At 33.3% G+C, this 14668-nt stretch overlaps 1 protein-coding gene across 1 annotated transcript; it reads right to left on the bottom strand.

Moving 5' to 3' along the window:
- Positions 1 to 495: 495 nt before the first annotated feature.
- Positions 496 to 14204, bottom strand: LOC136969852 (frizzled-5-like). Its single transcript, XM_067264140.1, has 2 exons — positions 14064 to 14204; positions 496 to 3758 (listed from the first exon to the last, which is right to left on the bottom strand). The coding sequence occupies exon 2, from the start codon at positions 3444 to 3446 to the stop codon at positions 1644 to 1646; it is 1803 nt and encodes a 600-aa protein (XP_067120241.1). The 5' UTR covers positions 3447 to 3758; positions 14064 to 14204; the 3' UTR covers positions 496 to 1643.
- Between the last annotated feature and the right edge of the window lie 464 nt (positions 14205 to 14668).

Genomic DNA, 14668 nt, shown 5'->3' with positions numbered 1-14668 from the left:
AACACTTTTTTTTCTTATATTTTCTTTTCTTACTTGTCTACTTCAGATCAGAGAGAGATACGTGGATATTTGCCAAAAATTCCTTTTTCTAAATGTTTATGGTTAAAGAGCGTATCTAATCCGAAAAGTCTTTTTCACCGTTTATTTATTCAGTCTTTTATAGGTATTTATATATCATTTTAGATTGTTAAATTATTCCAATTCGAAAATAAACTCTTTAAGATACTGTTCATTTAAATTCTCTTTAATGTCTAAACAAAAATACGCTGTAAAAATTCGATTAAAAGTATTAAAAAACACGACATTTTTTATACGGGAAAATCGCCTTAAAACTCTTTGTTTACCTCAAAGTCGCGCTTATAAATGAAGAGTTTTGTTAAAATTTAACTAATTTAAACCGTAATTAACATTTAAAAAATCGTAATTTATTTAATATTCCTCTGTTTATGTTGTTTGGAATGTGTTTTTGTGTGTAGAGTAAGAGAGACAAACAACTTATTCAGTTCACAAAAATCTTTATAAACAAACATTTTAACCACATTCTCACAACACAACAACTCAGAGAACAAAGTGAATACAATATATACCCTGTTAGCGCTTTTTTTTGTTGTTGTTGTTGTTTAAAAAACCCTGCTCGTTCTTCTAAATTCTTATATAATCCACCGAAGCAGGCGTAATACAGAATCTATATACAATATATAACCATACAGCAAAAATGTATTTTTTGGTTTTTTTTCTTTTTTTTGTTGTTATTATTATTATTATTTTACTGTGTACAAATACAATAGTCGAAAAAAGAATTTCTTTTTCTTTACCCTGTTTTTAAGCTTAAATAGCACACATAGTTACAAACACTAATCATTTTAGAAAAGTAGGAAATACTGTATAGAGTCATAGAAAGGCGAGAGGAGTTTAAGAAAAAATCTTTTGGGAGGGGGGACGAAAGCCAAAAGGAGGGTGAAGTATTTGAAAAAACATTGACATCATGGTCTTTGGCACGTCGCCAACTATGTCGGATGTCTAGAAATAGGACTAACACTTTGACTTTTCTACCCTAAAACATTATATGTAACGCTTTACTATCCCATCTCGTCCATATATACATTAGTGTCCGAAGATTGTCACTTTATTTTATTTTTATTTATTTATTTTATTTTATTTTTCATTATCTCAAACAGTTTTGGTCCCTTTTTTTATGTTAAATATCTGTGGCTCTTTTCAGTAGACACTAATGGAGAGAAAGAGAAAGAGAAGAAAAGGATAGTGTTCTAATAAGTCATCACAGTTTCGAGACGTAGAGGTTGTGCCAAATATGGACTAGTTTTTAAACTGACGAGTACACGTATACTTCAAATCTCACTAATTTTTACCATACAACCTAACGTTGCGACGTCACCAATAGGAAAACCAGGATAATTGTTGGGATATAATAATAATTATAATAATAATAATAAAAAATCCCACTCGATTAAAAGAATGGTTATTTTTTGTTTTCTTTAATTTTTTTTAAATAGCATCCTGAGATATTCGTTCAACTAAATGGATTTTTTGTAATTTTGTTTTACTTGTTTCTTCCTTCTTCAACAACTGATATGTACAGTGATATGAGAAATGTATTTACAATTAGTGAATTCGAATGGAGTCTAGACGTGACTCAATGGAAGGTGTTTACTGTGAGTGGAAACGTGTCCCACGTGACTAGATGGACTGAGTGGTTTGAACGTCCTGGGATGTGACAGTTGCTGTTCGGCTAGTCCTGGGCCGTTTACGTTAGCTCTTCCGTGAGATCGAAAGCACAATCGACTGTAAAAACGTCTCCATGTGTCCAGAGTTTTGATAGAAGTAATCCAACATCCGGAAGTGATGCCCACGACTAAACACATGAAATATTTGAGCATGAAGACAGAATAATCGGGACGTTGCTTTGGACCTGTGCAGGGACAATTGTGTCTTCGATCCCACATTTCTTGATAATATTGCTCGTAGACGTAACAACCGATTACAATAGTTGCAGGCACTGTATAAAGCAGAGAAAATATTCCGATACGAATCATCAGCTTTTCCAATTTATCGACTTTTGCTCTTGCTTGTTGTCGTATAACTTTCCTTATTCGAAAGAGGGCTACAAATCCAGCCAGAAGAAACGAAGTACCCAATAATAAATAGACACACAAAGGAGCGATCACAAAGCCTCGTAGATGATCCAAGTTCTGATTTCCTACCGTGCATATCCCTGCTACGGAATCTCCATCCACGGCACCCATTGCCAAAATGGCAATTGATTTGACGGTAGGTACCAACCACGCTGCTAAATGGAAGTATTGGGAATATCCGGCTATGGCTTCGTTGCCCCACTTCAGACCGGCAGCTAGAAGCCAGGTAAGTGTAAGAATGACCCACCACAGGGAACTAGCCATACCAAAAAAGTAGATTAGTAGAAACACAATAGTGCAAGCGGCCGGTCTGCCCGTGGTGTGATATCTGATGATAGGTCCGTCGCACGCAACAGCTTCGTGCCCCAAACCGATTCTAACTAAGTAACCGATCGACACCATCAAGTAACATCCTGATAAAAATATGATGGGACGTTCGGGATAACGGAATCTTTGCATGTCGATCAGGAAGGTGAGTACCGTCAAACTCGCCGAGATACAACATAAAATTGCCCACAGTCCGATCCAGAAAGTTGCGAATGTCTGTTCGTCTTTGTTAAAGTAAGGGCTGAAACACGGGGTGGCACAATTAATCACACCGCCGGTGATCACCTTGTTGAAGAATCTGCGATCGTCCATTTCGACTATGGCCACCATCGGGTATCTACAGTCGCAAGGACATTCGGAATCTGAAATTCCCTGTACTGGAATTCGAGCAGGACGTTTACCAGGTAGAAGATCGTGCCTATCTCTGTTACGGTATGGAGGTCGACCTCTGTAAGACGGTCTTCTCTCGCGTCCGTCCTTGGCTCTCGGATGTTGGACTATCGACGGGGGTTGTTCGGGAGGTGCTCCTTCTTTCGCGTCCATACATAATCGTTCCTGGTCGCCATATTTTGGTAAATCGTCGCAATTCATTCTCTCCGGCCAAGCGAATCCGTATTGTCTCATAATGGGTGCGCATCCGGATCGTGCTCGCTCGCATACAGAACGACAGGCGGGCAATCTCCCGGGATAATCTTCCATACAGATGGGTGCATACATAGAACATAAAAAGAATTTTAAGTCATCGGAACATTGAATTTCCACCAAAGGCCAAAACTGGTGTACTTCCAATCCCGCTTCTTCTTGCGTGTCGTGATGAAATTGATTGGGCATGGATGTGTAGTTATACCCAATTCCGCGGCACATAGGTATCGAGATCTCTTCACACCTTTCTTTGTTTGATGATGCATCTTGCGACTTCACTAGAACTATTAGAAGAGAGCAATAAATAAGAACGAATTTCGACATGGTGCGGCTTTTTCCTAATCAGTCCGATATTGTCTTGGTGTACACTTCACTGACGTCATGAGTTCGCTGCATGCAATGTGCATGCTAGCCACGAGTAGGGTGTGATGCTTTTAAAGATCAATCACATTTACTGTGCTAAACACTTATTGTGTATTCGCTCCAATAGTCACTTCTCTTTACTGGACTGGCACAGCTGACAACTTCAGTACTACTCACTTTTCTAATCATGCGCAAAGCGGCCTCACCCCGCTGACGTCACAACAACATCAGCCAATCATCTCGACGATAACATAGGACAAAGTTCTTGAGTGTCTGAAAGGAATAAAGGAAGAGAGGTCAGTGGAGCAGAGTAAAATGCTGCAAAATAAGCAAATAAATAGTTTCGAATACATATATATACACATATTTAAAAAAATTCTACTTCAATCTTCGTTTTCTTTAAACAATTTTCTTTAATTTAAAGAATCTCAAGTGTGGAAGGTTTAAAAATAAATATAAATTTTCAACGTGTCCCAAAACACTTCAGTCCTGATTAAAGTTGAACAGAAAGTTCAATTGTGTAAGGTGAGTAGTGGGGATAAAAGAAAAATAAAGTTGTCAAGACTGTCTGTGGAGGCCACCTTGACGATTCTTTTGTTAGTTTTCCCCAATTGGGAGAGACCAACTGCAGAAAATCGGACAATGTCGAGGGTGTGAAGAATATAAACCTCCCGGGTATAGAACGTTAGGGGTGTCTCCGAGAGGAGGCTGCCACAATGAAGCAATATGGCGTGCCCCCCAACGCTGGACGAGTTCGCACGTGTGACAGTAGCTATGAAGAGGGAGATAGAAATGAGTGCCAAACCTCAACTAATTGATCCATTAAGTCTTCACGTAGGGAACTTAACAAGTATTACTGAAAAGCTTTAAACTAGTGACGTATATAGACAAATGGAATGCACTCGTCATTGTGTGTACCCTTCTTTAAAAGGACCTGTTCCCGGTCAAGTAAACAGTCGATGTAAAATAACAATATTTATTTTTCAACATTTCAATCAATTTCGCTTTTGAAAACACTCCAGAAAACTTTGCACTTTGTAGAGAAGCACACACGTTTCAATCAATTACGATTTTACGATGGATCTCAAGAGTACAATTTTTCAAAACGTGAAATAAATAAAATATAATTTTTTTAACTAAAAAAAAATAAATTTAATAAAATTCTTTGATATTCCACTTGATCTTGTTTATGTAATAATGGGATATAATTCGACAGATTCGATAAAATTACCGGATTAGATAAACAGCAATGGTACGTGTTCGAAGAAAATTATATTGCTTTCTCTCTCTTTTGGAATTCCTCAGTTGTAGCAGGATAAATAGCATAAAAAAAAAAGAAGAAAGGCAGAAACCTAGATGTTAATTGAAAGACCCTAGAGATGTTGTGGCTGTATGCAAGCTGAATAACACGATTCTGATTTTTCCTTTAAGAAACAATGAAATGTGTCCTGAATACATTAACATTGCTTTACTAATTATTTACCTACTCACTTATCTAGAAACCTAGACCAATGCTATATAATTCAATTAACATTGTTCGACTTCTTGATTAAGGAAAGGAAAAAATCCAGGAAGAAGAAGAAGGGAAAAAAATGTATGAAACTGATGTTTGCGCTTTCTACACGCATGAAAGCATCTCCTCTTACACTACTTGAGCTATACTTCTGCATATAAGAATTTAATAATAAAACTACTGTATCGATTGCCTTAAAAAGTATACTTTGTAAATTTTATATATATTCGTGCTTTTATGTATATTTAAATCCTGATTTTTCTTAAGAAAATCGATCGAAATGAATCATCGAAATTCCCGAACTACGTCAGAAAGATGAAAACAATAAAAGAAATTTCTTAAAAATTAACACCGAAATTTATATACAGAATAATTTTAATACAAAAATAAGCCATTAAATTTGCTACAAACAATAAAAGAGGAGACCTCAAACAGTAATTTAAGAATTCTTTCAGTTTTTATAAGAGTAAAATAAATTATATCGTGCATAAAATTGATTTAAAATATAAATTACTACATGCAGATAGAACTTTCCCCCTCTCTTTTTAAGGTTTAAAGCGTCACGGTAAATTAACTTACCGTCCATTTGTAAATTTCTTTTATTACTTATTTACGATACGTTAGATGCGGTGTGTATACATGTTTATTTAGATATTATAATGTAGAATTTCGCTACTTTTATCGATTTTGGAGTAAAGAAAAAAAATTTTTACAGATCAAAGTATCAAGGATAAATGTCTTTGACTTGCCTCTAATGATAGCTATTAACGCTAACGCATAAAAACTGTATTCCTGAGGCAGGTGAAGTCTCCAAGGTGATATAAAGAAGCTTAAGAAGGAAACCTCTCCGGCCAGACTGTCTAAAAACATAAGATGGGAGATAAATCTAATCAAAAAAATTTATTTTACTGCACTTTAACATTACTAAGACATCAACTTATCAATTAAATATACAAAACATTTCACTCTCTTTTTTTAAGACTTTGTTTAAATTCTTGCATCTTGTTTATTTTAAAAGATAAATATAGACAAACAGGACGTACTTTTAAAGCTAAAAATAAACTATTAAATACTGTAATTATTGTAACTTTTAAGTAAATAATTTTAAATGTTCGAAATTAAGCTTTTTTAATTATACAAATAAATTAATTCAATGATGGATCGAGATGGAAAGAAGGGGTTTAGATATATAAAACTTATGGAATTTGTTAAGGGCGTAAATTAACAAGACTTATGTGAGAACGAACGAAAATTATAGACAAACAGGACGTACTTTTTGTAGTTAGTAAGGAAGAAATATAAACTGACGGGACGTATTTTTTCATACTGGAGAGGGGAGCTAATACATCATCTTACATTGAAGAGACAGTTAAAAAAGCTGAATAATTTTTTAAACTGTCATCCTATCAGGAGGAGGATGATAGAAGTAATAAACTTGTTAAAATTTCTGAGATTATCTTTGAGAAAAGAATGCAAAAATCAGATTTTAATCTGGTATTTTCCCCTCCTTCTCTGATCAATTTGCTTAGTTCAATCTCTGCGGAAACAACCACAAAAAAGTTTAGTAAATTGTCCTTAGTTTTTAAGGAAATAAATTGATTTTTATCTGAGCCGAAAGGAAGGGAATAATTTGTGTAAATAAAAGTAAAACGTAAACGCTTTTTGTAATCAGTAAACACGGATATAAAAATGAAACAAATTGTTAGCTCGGACAATCACGCAACAGTCATAATAGTGGAAGAGACAATCTGCTTCACGACACGTAAGTTCAGCCATGTTATCCGAAACGACGTAGTAGCAGACATAACCAGGCGCATAACGATACTTGTATGCGATACAAACTTTACCCCTGAGAACCAGCAAATGTCCAGGAACACTACACTTAACGCTTAGTCGTAAAATTCCTATTCAATTGATTTCCACTGTACCATTCTCCCTTAACACTTTGTATTCCGAGACCCTTTTCGATCTGGAAGTAAAATTATCAAAGTGATGCGCTTCTCCTTTTCGCTTGTTTAATAAGGCTTCGATACAATGGATGGTAAACATTGGACTGTTTGAAGTATGGGTGTAAATATTCACGACACGATTTTCAATAAAATTACTACGATTTAACATTAGATAATCGTGAAAATTTTATTGAATTTATACAGCTTCATCCTTCGAAGATTCCTCTTCCTCTTCTTCGTGGCTTAAAATGGGAGTGATAATGGAGCCGTATTTCTTTAATTTAAGTTGTAATTTACTTTGTGATTTCTTTTTTTGTTTTTTCCTTAGGTTTTAACGAACTTTAAATGGATTTTATGTAGCAAAGTAGAAATGAATGTCATCGGTAAACTGGAGACTGTTAGTTGATCGATAAACGGAATTGCTGAAAATGATAAAAGCTTTAGTAATTATGTTGGGTTTTCAGATAATGATTTTTGTCTTATTTTACTGTTTTTTAAATGGAATAGAAAACTTTTAAACTGATTTAAAGTCGAAGAAATGAATTTTCTAACGGTTTCGAGTCGCTTAGAAGTGACGAAGATAAATAGTTAACGTGCTAAAAACATACAAATGATGGAGGAAAGAAGGTAATGAAAATATAAATATCAAAGCCAAGTTAATGAAGTGAGATACGATGCCGAAAATTAAGATAAAAAATCGCTTCAAATATACCGAAAATATAGAGAATTATTAGACTAGAGAGAGAGAGAGAGAGTGGGAGAGATTAAAATCTGTTAAAAGATAGTGAAATCGAATGCAAATTGATGATAAAAAGTAGTGAAAGAAACGAGATATGAAGAGAAAAGAAGAAAATTCAGTTAAAATTAAAGGCTGCCTTTCATCTACGATTCGACTAAATTAAGTTGAATTTAGCTGTAAAATTAAGAGACGAAACAATAAATTACTATCGACTCGTCTCCAGATATTGAACAGTAAATTAAATTACAGCTAGGATTCGAGATTTTTCTTTATTTTAAGAAGCTTAAAATGTCGGGAAAGATGACAAAATTGAATTGAAATGTATGTCTCAACAAATGAAACTAATGTCAAAGTATACCGAGATGAAACTAGAAACATAAATGGACACAATGCATCTAAAAATAATATAAAAAAAAGAACAGTTATGTCAAATGTACTCTCTTCACATTCCAGAGAAAGTGAATTTTTTGAATTGTATGCTATATCTAGCGAAATTGAATCCCGAAATACGTTACATTAGACGAATTGAATGCAAAATATAGATTGAATTTGGGATTGTCTATCAGGCTAAAATAAAATCGAAACGGTTGATTTGCATTTTAGTCCGTTTTGATTTGATGTAAATGAAGTCTCTACTCCCATTTTTACAATGGAGTTTCGTCAGATAAAATCGTAGCTCTTAACAAAGAAAAAAAAAAGAGGACATAAACGTTTTGGGTAATAAATAAGAATAGATAAGTGAAGTTTTACATCGTTACTGAATAAACTAGAACGAAAATAAGTGATAGAAAACCTTAAGAAAATGGAGAGGTAAAAAAAAGACGAAACCCCCTCTTTCGATTCAACTGCAACAACACTTGGCATTACGTCCAATCTTCTATAATTGGCCATACTCCAAACTAAATTTAGTTTGTGTTGGTATTTTCTAATGACAACTTGTACAACGGGAAGAAGACATGGAAAATTTTGACACCTTACAAAAATTATTTATTCAGAGACACGAAGCACGGAGTCAGGGTCGCGACTAGTTCAAATTTTTCACGTTCCTTTCTACAGAATCTCATCTCTGACAATCTCGATGACAATGAAGAAAGATTATTTTTTTTTTAAATACAAAAAAATATAATTTAATTTCCTACGTATTTATACGTGTGCATACTTATAGTTTAATTTATTTTTAGTATCTTAAAATATGCGACAAAATGAGAAACGGTGAGGTGTCATTATAGAAAAAGAATGAAGAATAATAATTAAAAGAAGTTCATTTATCAAGATTAAGCTAATGGAAATTTTTACAGAAGAATTAATTAATTATCTTTAGTTTTAGAAAACTTGTTAGAATCATTCCAGAAGAATGCAGCTTTACAACTTTATATCCTTACTTTTGTTATTATAGAAAAGAAGTTTCAGGAAATTAAAGTGAGTGGCAACTCGACTGGGCGCACGGCCATTGATTTCTTTCTACCACAATTCGAACGCGATGGTCAAAGTGACCTTTAATGATGCGTAAAGCACTGGATGTAACCCCTTGTCCTAGACTTTCTTTAGGATGGAGATCTCATCAGATGCTACGTCTCATTGCGCATTAAGTCAATTCGCGCTATTGACTCCTACAGCCGACAACTTTATCATGTCGAAACCTTCCATGGATGCTTCAGACAATGGCCGCTCGTACGTGACTGTAGACATTTGGACAAATGTGGCATAGAAAGTGATGGCGGTGGTCGAAAACTAGTCAAGGTTTGCTTTTGTAAGCGTAGGTAATGTCTCTCTGGTCTGATGGAAAGATTGTCTGAATGGATGCTGCTGACTGTGGAATGCCGTGATGGATATCAAACGAATTCGAATGTCGTTTCCTACACTCGAAAAAAATGAGCATTACCTCTTAGAAGAACGAAACGATGAATGATCTTGAAGGATGCTTTCTTAGAAACGAAAAGGGCGCTTAAAGAATGTTAAATGAAGCTTCAAGTCGGTGAGAAATAGGTAAAGAATTAAGTTAGACTCGAAAGAATAAATTCACTTCGTAGTCAAGTGAACCGAGCAGCTTTGAGATCAACAGCAGAGTCTGTACTTGGAGAAGAGGAAAAAGAAGAAGAAGAAGAAGAAAGAAAGAAAAAAATAGCAATCCATCACCGATTGCAGTCAACTCCATTCTACAGTTTAACTTCAACTAAACTTAAACAACAAACGGTTGTCTAACTGTTGTAACATCGAAAATCAACTCGATATAAATCAAAGTGTAGTAACGATTTAGAAAAAAATATATATATAAAAATAAAATAAATTTCAGCCGAACTAGTAGCGAAAATACTTGCATTATTATTATTATTATTATTCTTTCTTCGAGATTTAGGTCTTCATTTTACACAAACGGTTCTTCGCCCCCTATAAGCTAAACACGGTTACAATAGTCAGAACTGGGATTAAGAAATAAGGGAAGTCTTTGAAAGCTGGAGTTAATCTCTTACACTGAAGAATTGGATGTGTTATTTATACAGCTGTGCACCACCAAATTAGCAGCCAACGTCAGGACCTCCCACGTTTGATGTGAGAAAACGAATTTAGACTACAATATAAAGAGTTGAATTTAAATCGAGTGTATAAGAATCAATTTATTTTTAATTTAAGGAGTGAGAATTATAAAAATCTTTTGCCAAATTTTCGTTCAAAAAAAAAAATTGCAAACTTATAATAGTTCGTGCTTACGTATTTATTAAAGACAGTCACGCTAATAAACGGTTGGATATAATAAATCAATCATTCATTCTTTACTATTAAAAACATGTTGGATAATTACGAAGCTGATTTATATATGTTATACTCCATGATCGATGTTGCCTTGAGTTTATTTTTAAAATAAATACGAATCGATGAGTCTCAACTGCTTAAAAAAAGATAAGAATAAACGAGAACAATTCACTCGTTTATAATTATATATATATATATATATATATCACACGTCTGTATGTCTGTATGTGCATGCAGGCGCTTAAAAAATTTATATTGCTCTTCTTACATACGTTTAATTTATTAAAAATTTAAACAAGTTTTAAGAAAATTTTAAACTGGAGAATTTCAATTATGAAATTAATCTTACTACAACCAGTTTTTCCTGTCTTTTATATTCATTTAGCTTAGGATAATTCAAAAATTTTAATTGGAGTTAGTTGGAAAGTAAATTAAGGAAAGGTTGTTCTTTATTAATTTTAATTAAATTGTCCCCTATGGATTGTATGTGTATTCTCTTTTAAATAAATGAAAATTTCCTTTATTTTATTTCATTTTTTTTATTGTTTTACTTCTTTTAGTTCAGTGTCCCGCATCATTTCTGAAAAATTTTGATTCTTATTCAGAATGAAAACTCATGTGAAGAAAACAAATGACAAAATTTACAGATCTTCTACCCAAGAATATCACCTAAAAACAATGGAAGACATCAAAAGAAGCAAAGCTCTAAAAACCTTTCAGTTCTAAATGTACTTTCCTCTTGAAAATACCCATCAAAAAAGAAGAAAAATAGGATGAAATATTCCAAAACATTTCCGAAAAAATGACATTCGATTCTTTAGAATTCATTTTATATTTTAAAATTTAAATAAAGAAAATAAAAAAACAGCAATTTAATTAATTTCTTCCAAAAAAATGGCCATTTAAACTAATTTTTCCACCCCTCTCTCTACGTATAAACATTGAGAAGGGCGGAAAAATATATATTTTTCTACCCTTCTATTTCTTCCTAAGTATATAAATTATCTAGACTTATATGCAAAAAAAAATTACATTTTTAAGTTTTTATCATAAATAAAAGCATTTTTATTTACTTTTTTAAAACAGAAAATCATTTATGAATGTGATTAGGAAGAAGGAAAATTTGGATATAGTAATAAAATTTTTTTCCTAACTCAAAACAGTTATTACAAATCGATCTTCAATTTTTTATAATTAAAAAAATATATATATTTTTAAATCCAATTTTTAGAAATTGGATTTTAAAATATATATATACTAGATTTTAATTCTATTTACTTATTAATTCAGTAAGCAGAAGTATATTTTATTTAATGGCATAAATACTTGAAAAGTTAAATATGTTTTACTGCATAATTAAATAAAAATTAACTTAGAATTAATTATAAATATAAGTTAAAGTTTATTTAACAGTTCAGTAGGCCCTACGCTTAATTAAAACTATGTCTAAAGCTGTAAGTCTCGATTATGAATGTAATTAGCGTATAAAAAAATTAAAGTAAAATTAAAGAATAAATTATGTAAAAAAAAATAAAGAAATAAAATTCTTCAATCAATTTTTCATTGCCCATTAATATCGATTCAGTTACAGTTGATAACTCAATCGATCATATCGATTTGATATTAGTATCTTCATTCAGTCTAATGTGTTTACTTAATTACTAAACAAAAAATGTATATATTAATATTTAAACAATAAAACTTAATATTGTTTTTCGTGTCTTTAAAAAGTTTCCTAGTAAATCCATTGTTTAGCGTTAATGCTACTAGCGTAATAAATGTCGTTGTCAACATTGATCATGCTATCATTTACAATAAAATCTTATTAATGTTGCTAACTTGTTCCGGATATATTTGCTCTGTTTATAGCTATAATTGTGTAGATTTCCAAGATTTAACAATATGATGCTTTTAAAGTAACAAATATGTAGATAATTCTAGAATAGAGTGAAACAGATATCTACAATTTATTTCATTGTTGCATAAATCTGTAAATTTCCGACTGTGTTGTAACGTTTTTATAGCGACAAACCAGGATAATTCTAAAACAGAATGAAACAGACACCTTCGATTTGTTCCAGAATCTACAAAGAGATATTGTTACGTAATACTATAAATTTTCGAGTTTGAATTTGATGCTTTTACAATAACAATGACGAATAACCCTAGAATAAAATGAAACAGGCATCTTCAATTTATTCTTGAATGTATCTCAAGATATTGTTGCGTAATCCTGTTAAATTTCCAGACTGTAATATGATACTTATGTTGCAACAAAGGCAACTAACTCTAGAATAAAATGAAACAGAAGTCTTCATCTTCAATTTATTCTAGAACAAAGGATTATTGAATAAATTTCTAAATTTCCAAGCTTTAGTACGATGCTTCTACAGTAACTTACGCGAATAATTCTGGAATAAAACGAAACAGGCGTCTTCAATCCATTCTAGAATATTATTGTGTAATTTCTGCAATTTCCAGGCTTGGGCAATATGCTGCTACTACACGAACAATAAGCGGGTAGTGGCGAGAATAAAGTGAAACGGACGAGATCAATTAGCATAACGAACTTTATTCTTAAAAGTCCAATACTAATGAGAGAACCGAGAAGTATTGATAGCATGAGAACTGTTGAAAGTTATCTTGGACAAATGTTAGGGAGTTTAAGATATTAATGAGCCTTTCTTCCAACAGTAAAAGATGAAAGATAAAAAATAGAAATAAATTGAGTTATCAGATATAAAGATAAGATATTATAGTGCATGAATACTGAAGTACATCCATTTATAACGGAGGATATAGAAGAATACATAAAATATAATAACTTTCCATTCGGATCACGTACGCTCTACCAGATGTCTACAATGTTAGCTCGAACAAAGCAGCTGTTAGAAGTCATAAAGTTGGTTGTCTTTACACAAAAAAAACTTAATTTATGTAATATTTTTTCTATAATAAATGAGAAGAACACTTATTGCCGCTACTAGGAAAATTTTACCGAGTCTAAAATCATTTTAGGAATGTTTGGATTTGAAAATCTGTTAGTCGTGTTGCAGCATCATCTCATTCTACTTGGAAGGAATTAACCCGCCTAGTTCGGGATTTAGATAAGAGTACCGGGTTTAGCCTTTGGTATAGGAAGAAATGTTTCCTTATTATTAACTTCTGATAAGCTTGAATGCTGTATTGACAGGGTAGTTAGGAGTGACTTTGGCTGGATGCCAGGACCTGTGTCAGCTGTCAATGTGACACAGGTCGTCTATATACTAGTCATGTATCACACATAGGCCTACTCTGTCACCAGATGTTCTCATATCTTGGACTATTATTTCGCTATAAGTTGCAAAGACAGGGAGTTAAAGTCGACACTAGGCAATGAGATGATCGTAAATGCAGAAATCTCGTAGTTAAAATTCAAAATTGGATTTTCGACACGGTCGGTAATTACGCCCTTAAGCAGTAGGAGCTACGGTTTAGCGAAGGAAAAATACAAAAATTCTGTGTGACAAACGAACGGATCCACGTGTCTAGCCAAGCAGAGTTCGGTAAAAAACCGGATCATGTCGAACGAAAGTAAGAAGTGGATCGGTTAAAGGATAACGTTAAGAATAAGTAAAGATACTTACCTGTCTCAGCATACCATCTCTGGACGTTCTATGCAAGAACATGGCGCAGACTGCCTCAACCAATTCTAATAGAGGACTGGGCTTGCTAAAAATCGATGTGGAACATTTGTACAGAATAACACTGACTGTACCTCTCGCTCGTCGCCGATAGAGAGTGCACAGCTGGGCCGGGCGTACAGCACCGAAGCAGGGGTGACAGGAAGTAGTTGGAGGAGCTGTATCAGTCGTTGCCGTGACAACAGCACGAGCGCACCTGCACTTCCATGTTCTGTGATTTGTCTGTGAGAACCATGGAGAGAAAGTTGGGTTTTAACAGACATTGTCTTGATTTGATTTCTTTTTTGTTCTGTTCACTTTTCATTTGATTCTAAGCTCCTTTTTTTCAACTATTAATGAAGGTTTGACCACCTGTCTCCAAGGATCGGTTTTTTTTGTGAGCGTTACAGTTGACAGATGGATGAGTCAAGAGTGGTTTGATGGTTTTCCTGATAACCTTATTGATTGGGTTATTGCCAATCACACCGTTCTAAAATTAGTATTTAATGGTGTTGATGAAAGATCAGAAAAGCTTACACCTCACGCAATTAATCCAGTTCTCATAAGTT

The sequence above is a fragment of the Centruroides vittatus genome, unplaced genomic scaffold, assembly GCF_030686945.1.
Source record: "Centruroides vittatus isolate TY-2023 unplaced genomic scaffold, ASM3068694v2 contig_1824, whole genome shotgun sequence".
In the NCBI taxonomy this organism is placed as follows: domain Eukaryota; kingdom Metazoa; phylum Arthropoda; class Arachnida; order Scorpiones; family Buthidae; genus Centruroides; species Centruroides vittatus.
This window is presented reverse-complemented; position numbering and strand designations above follow the sequence as displayed.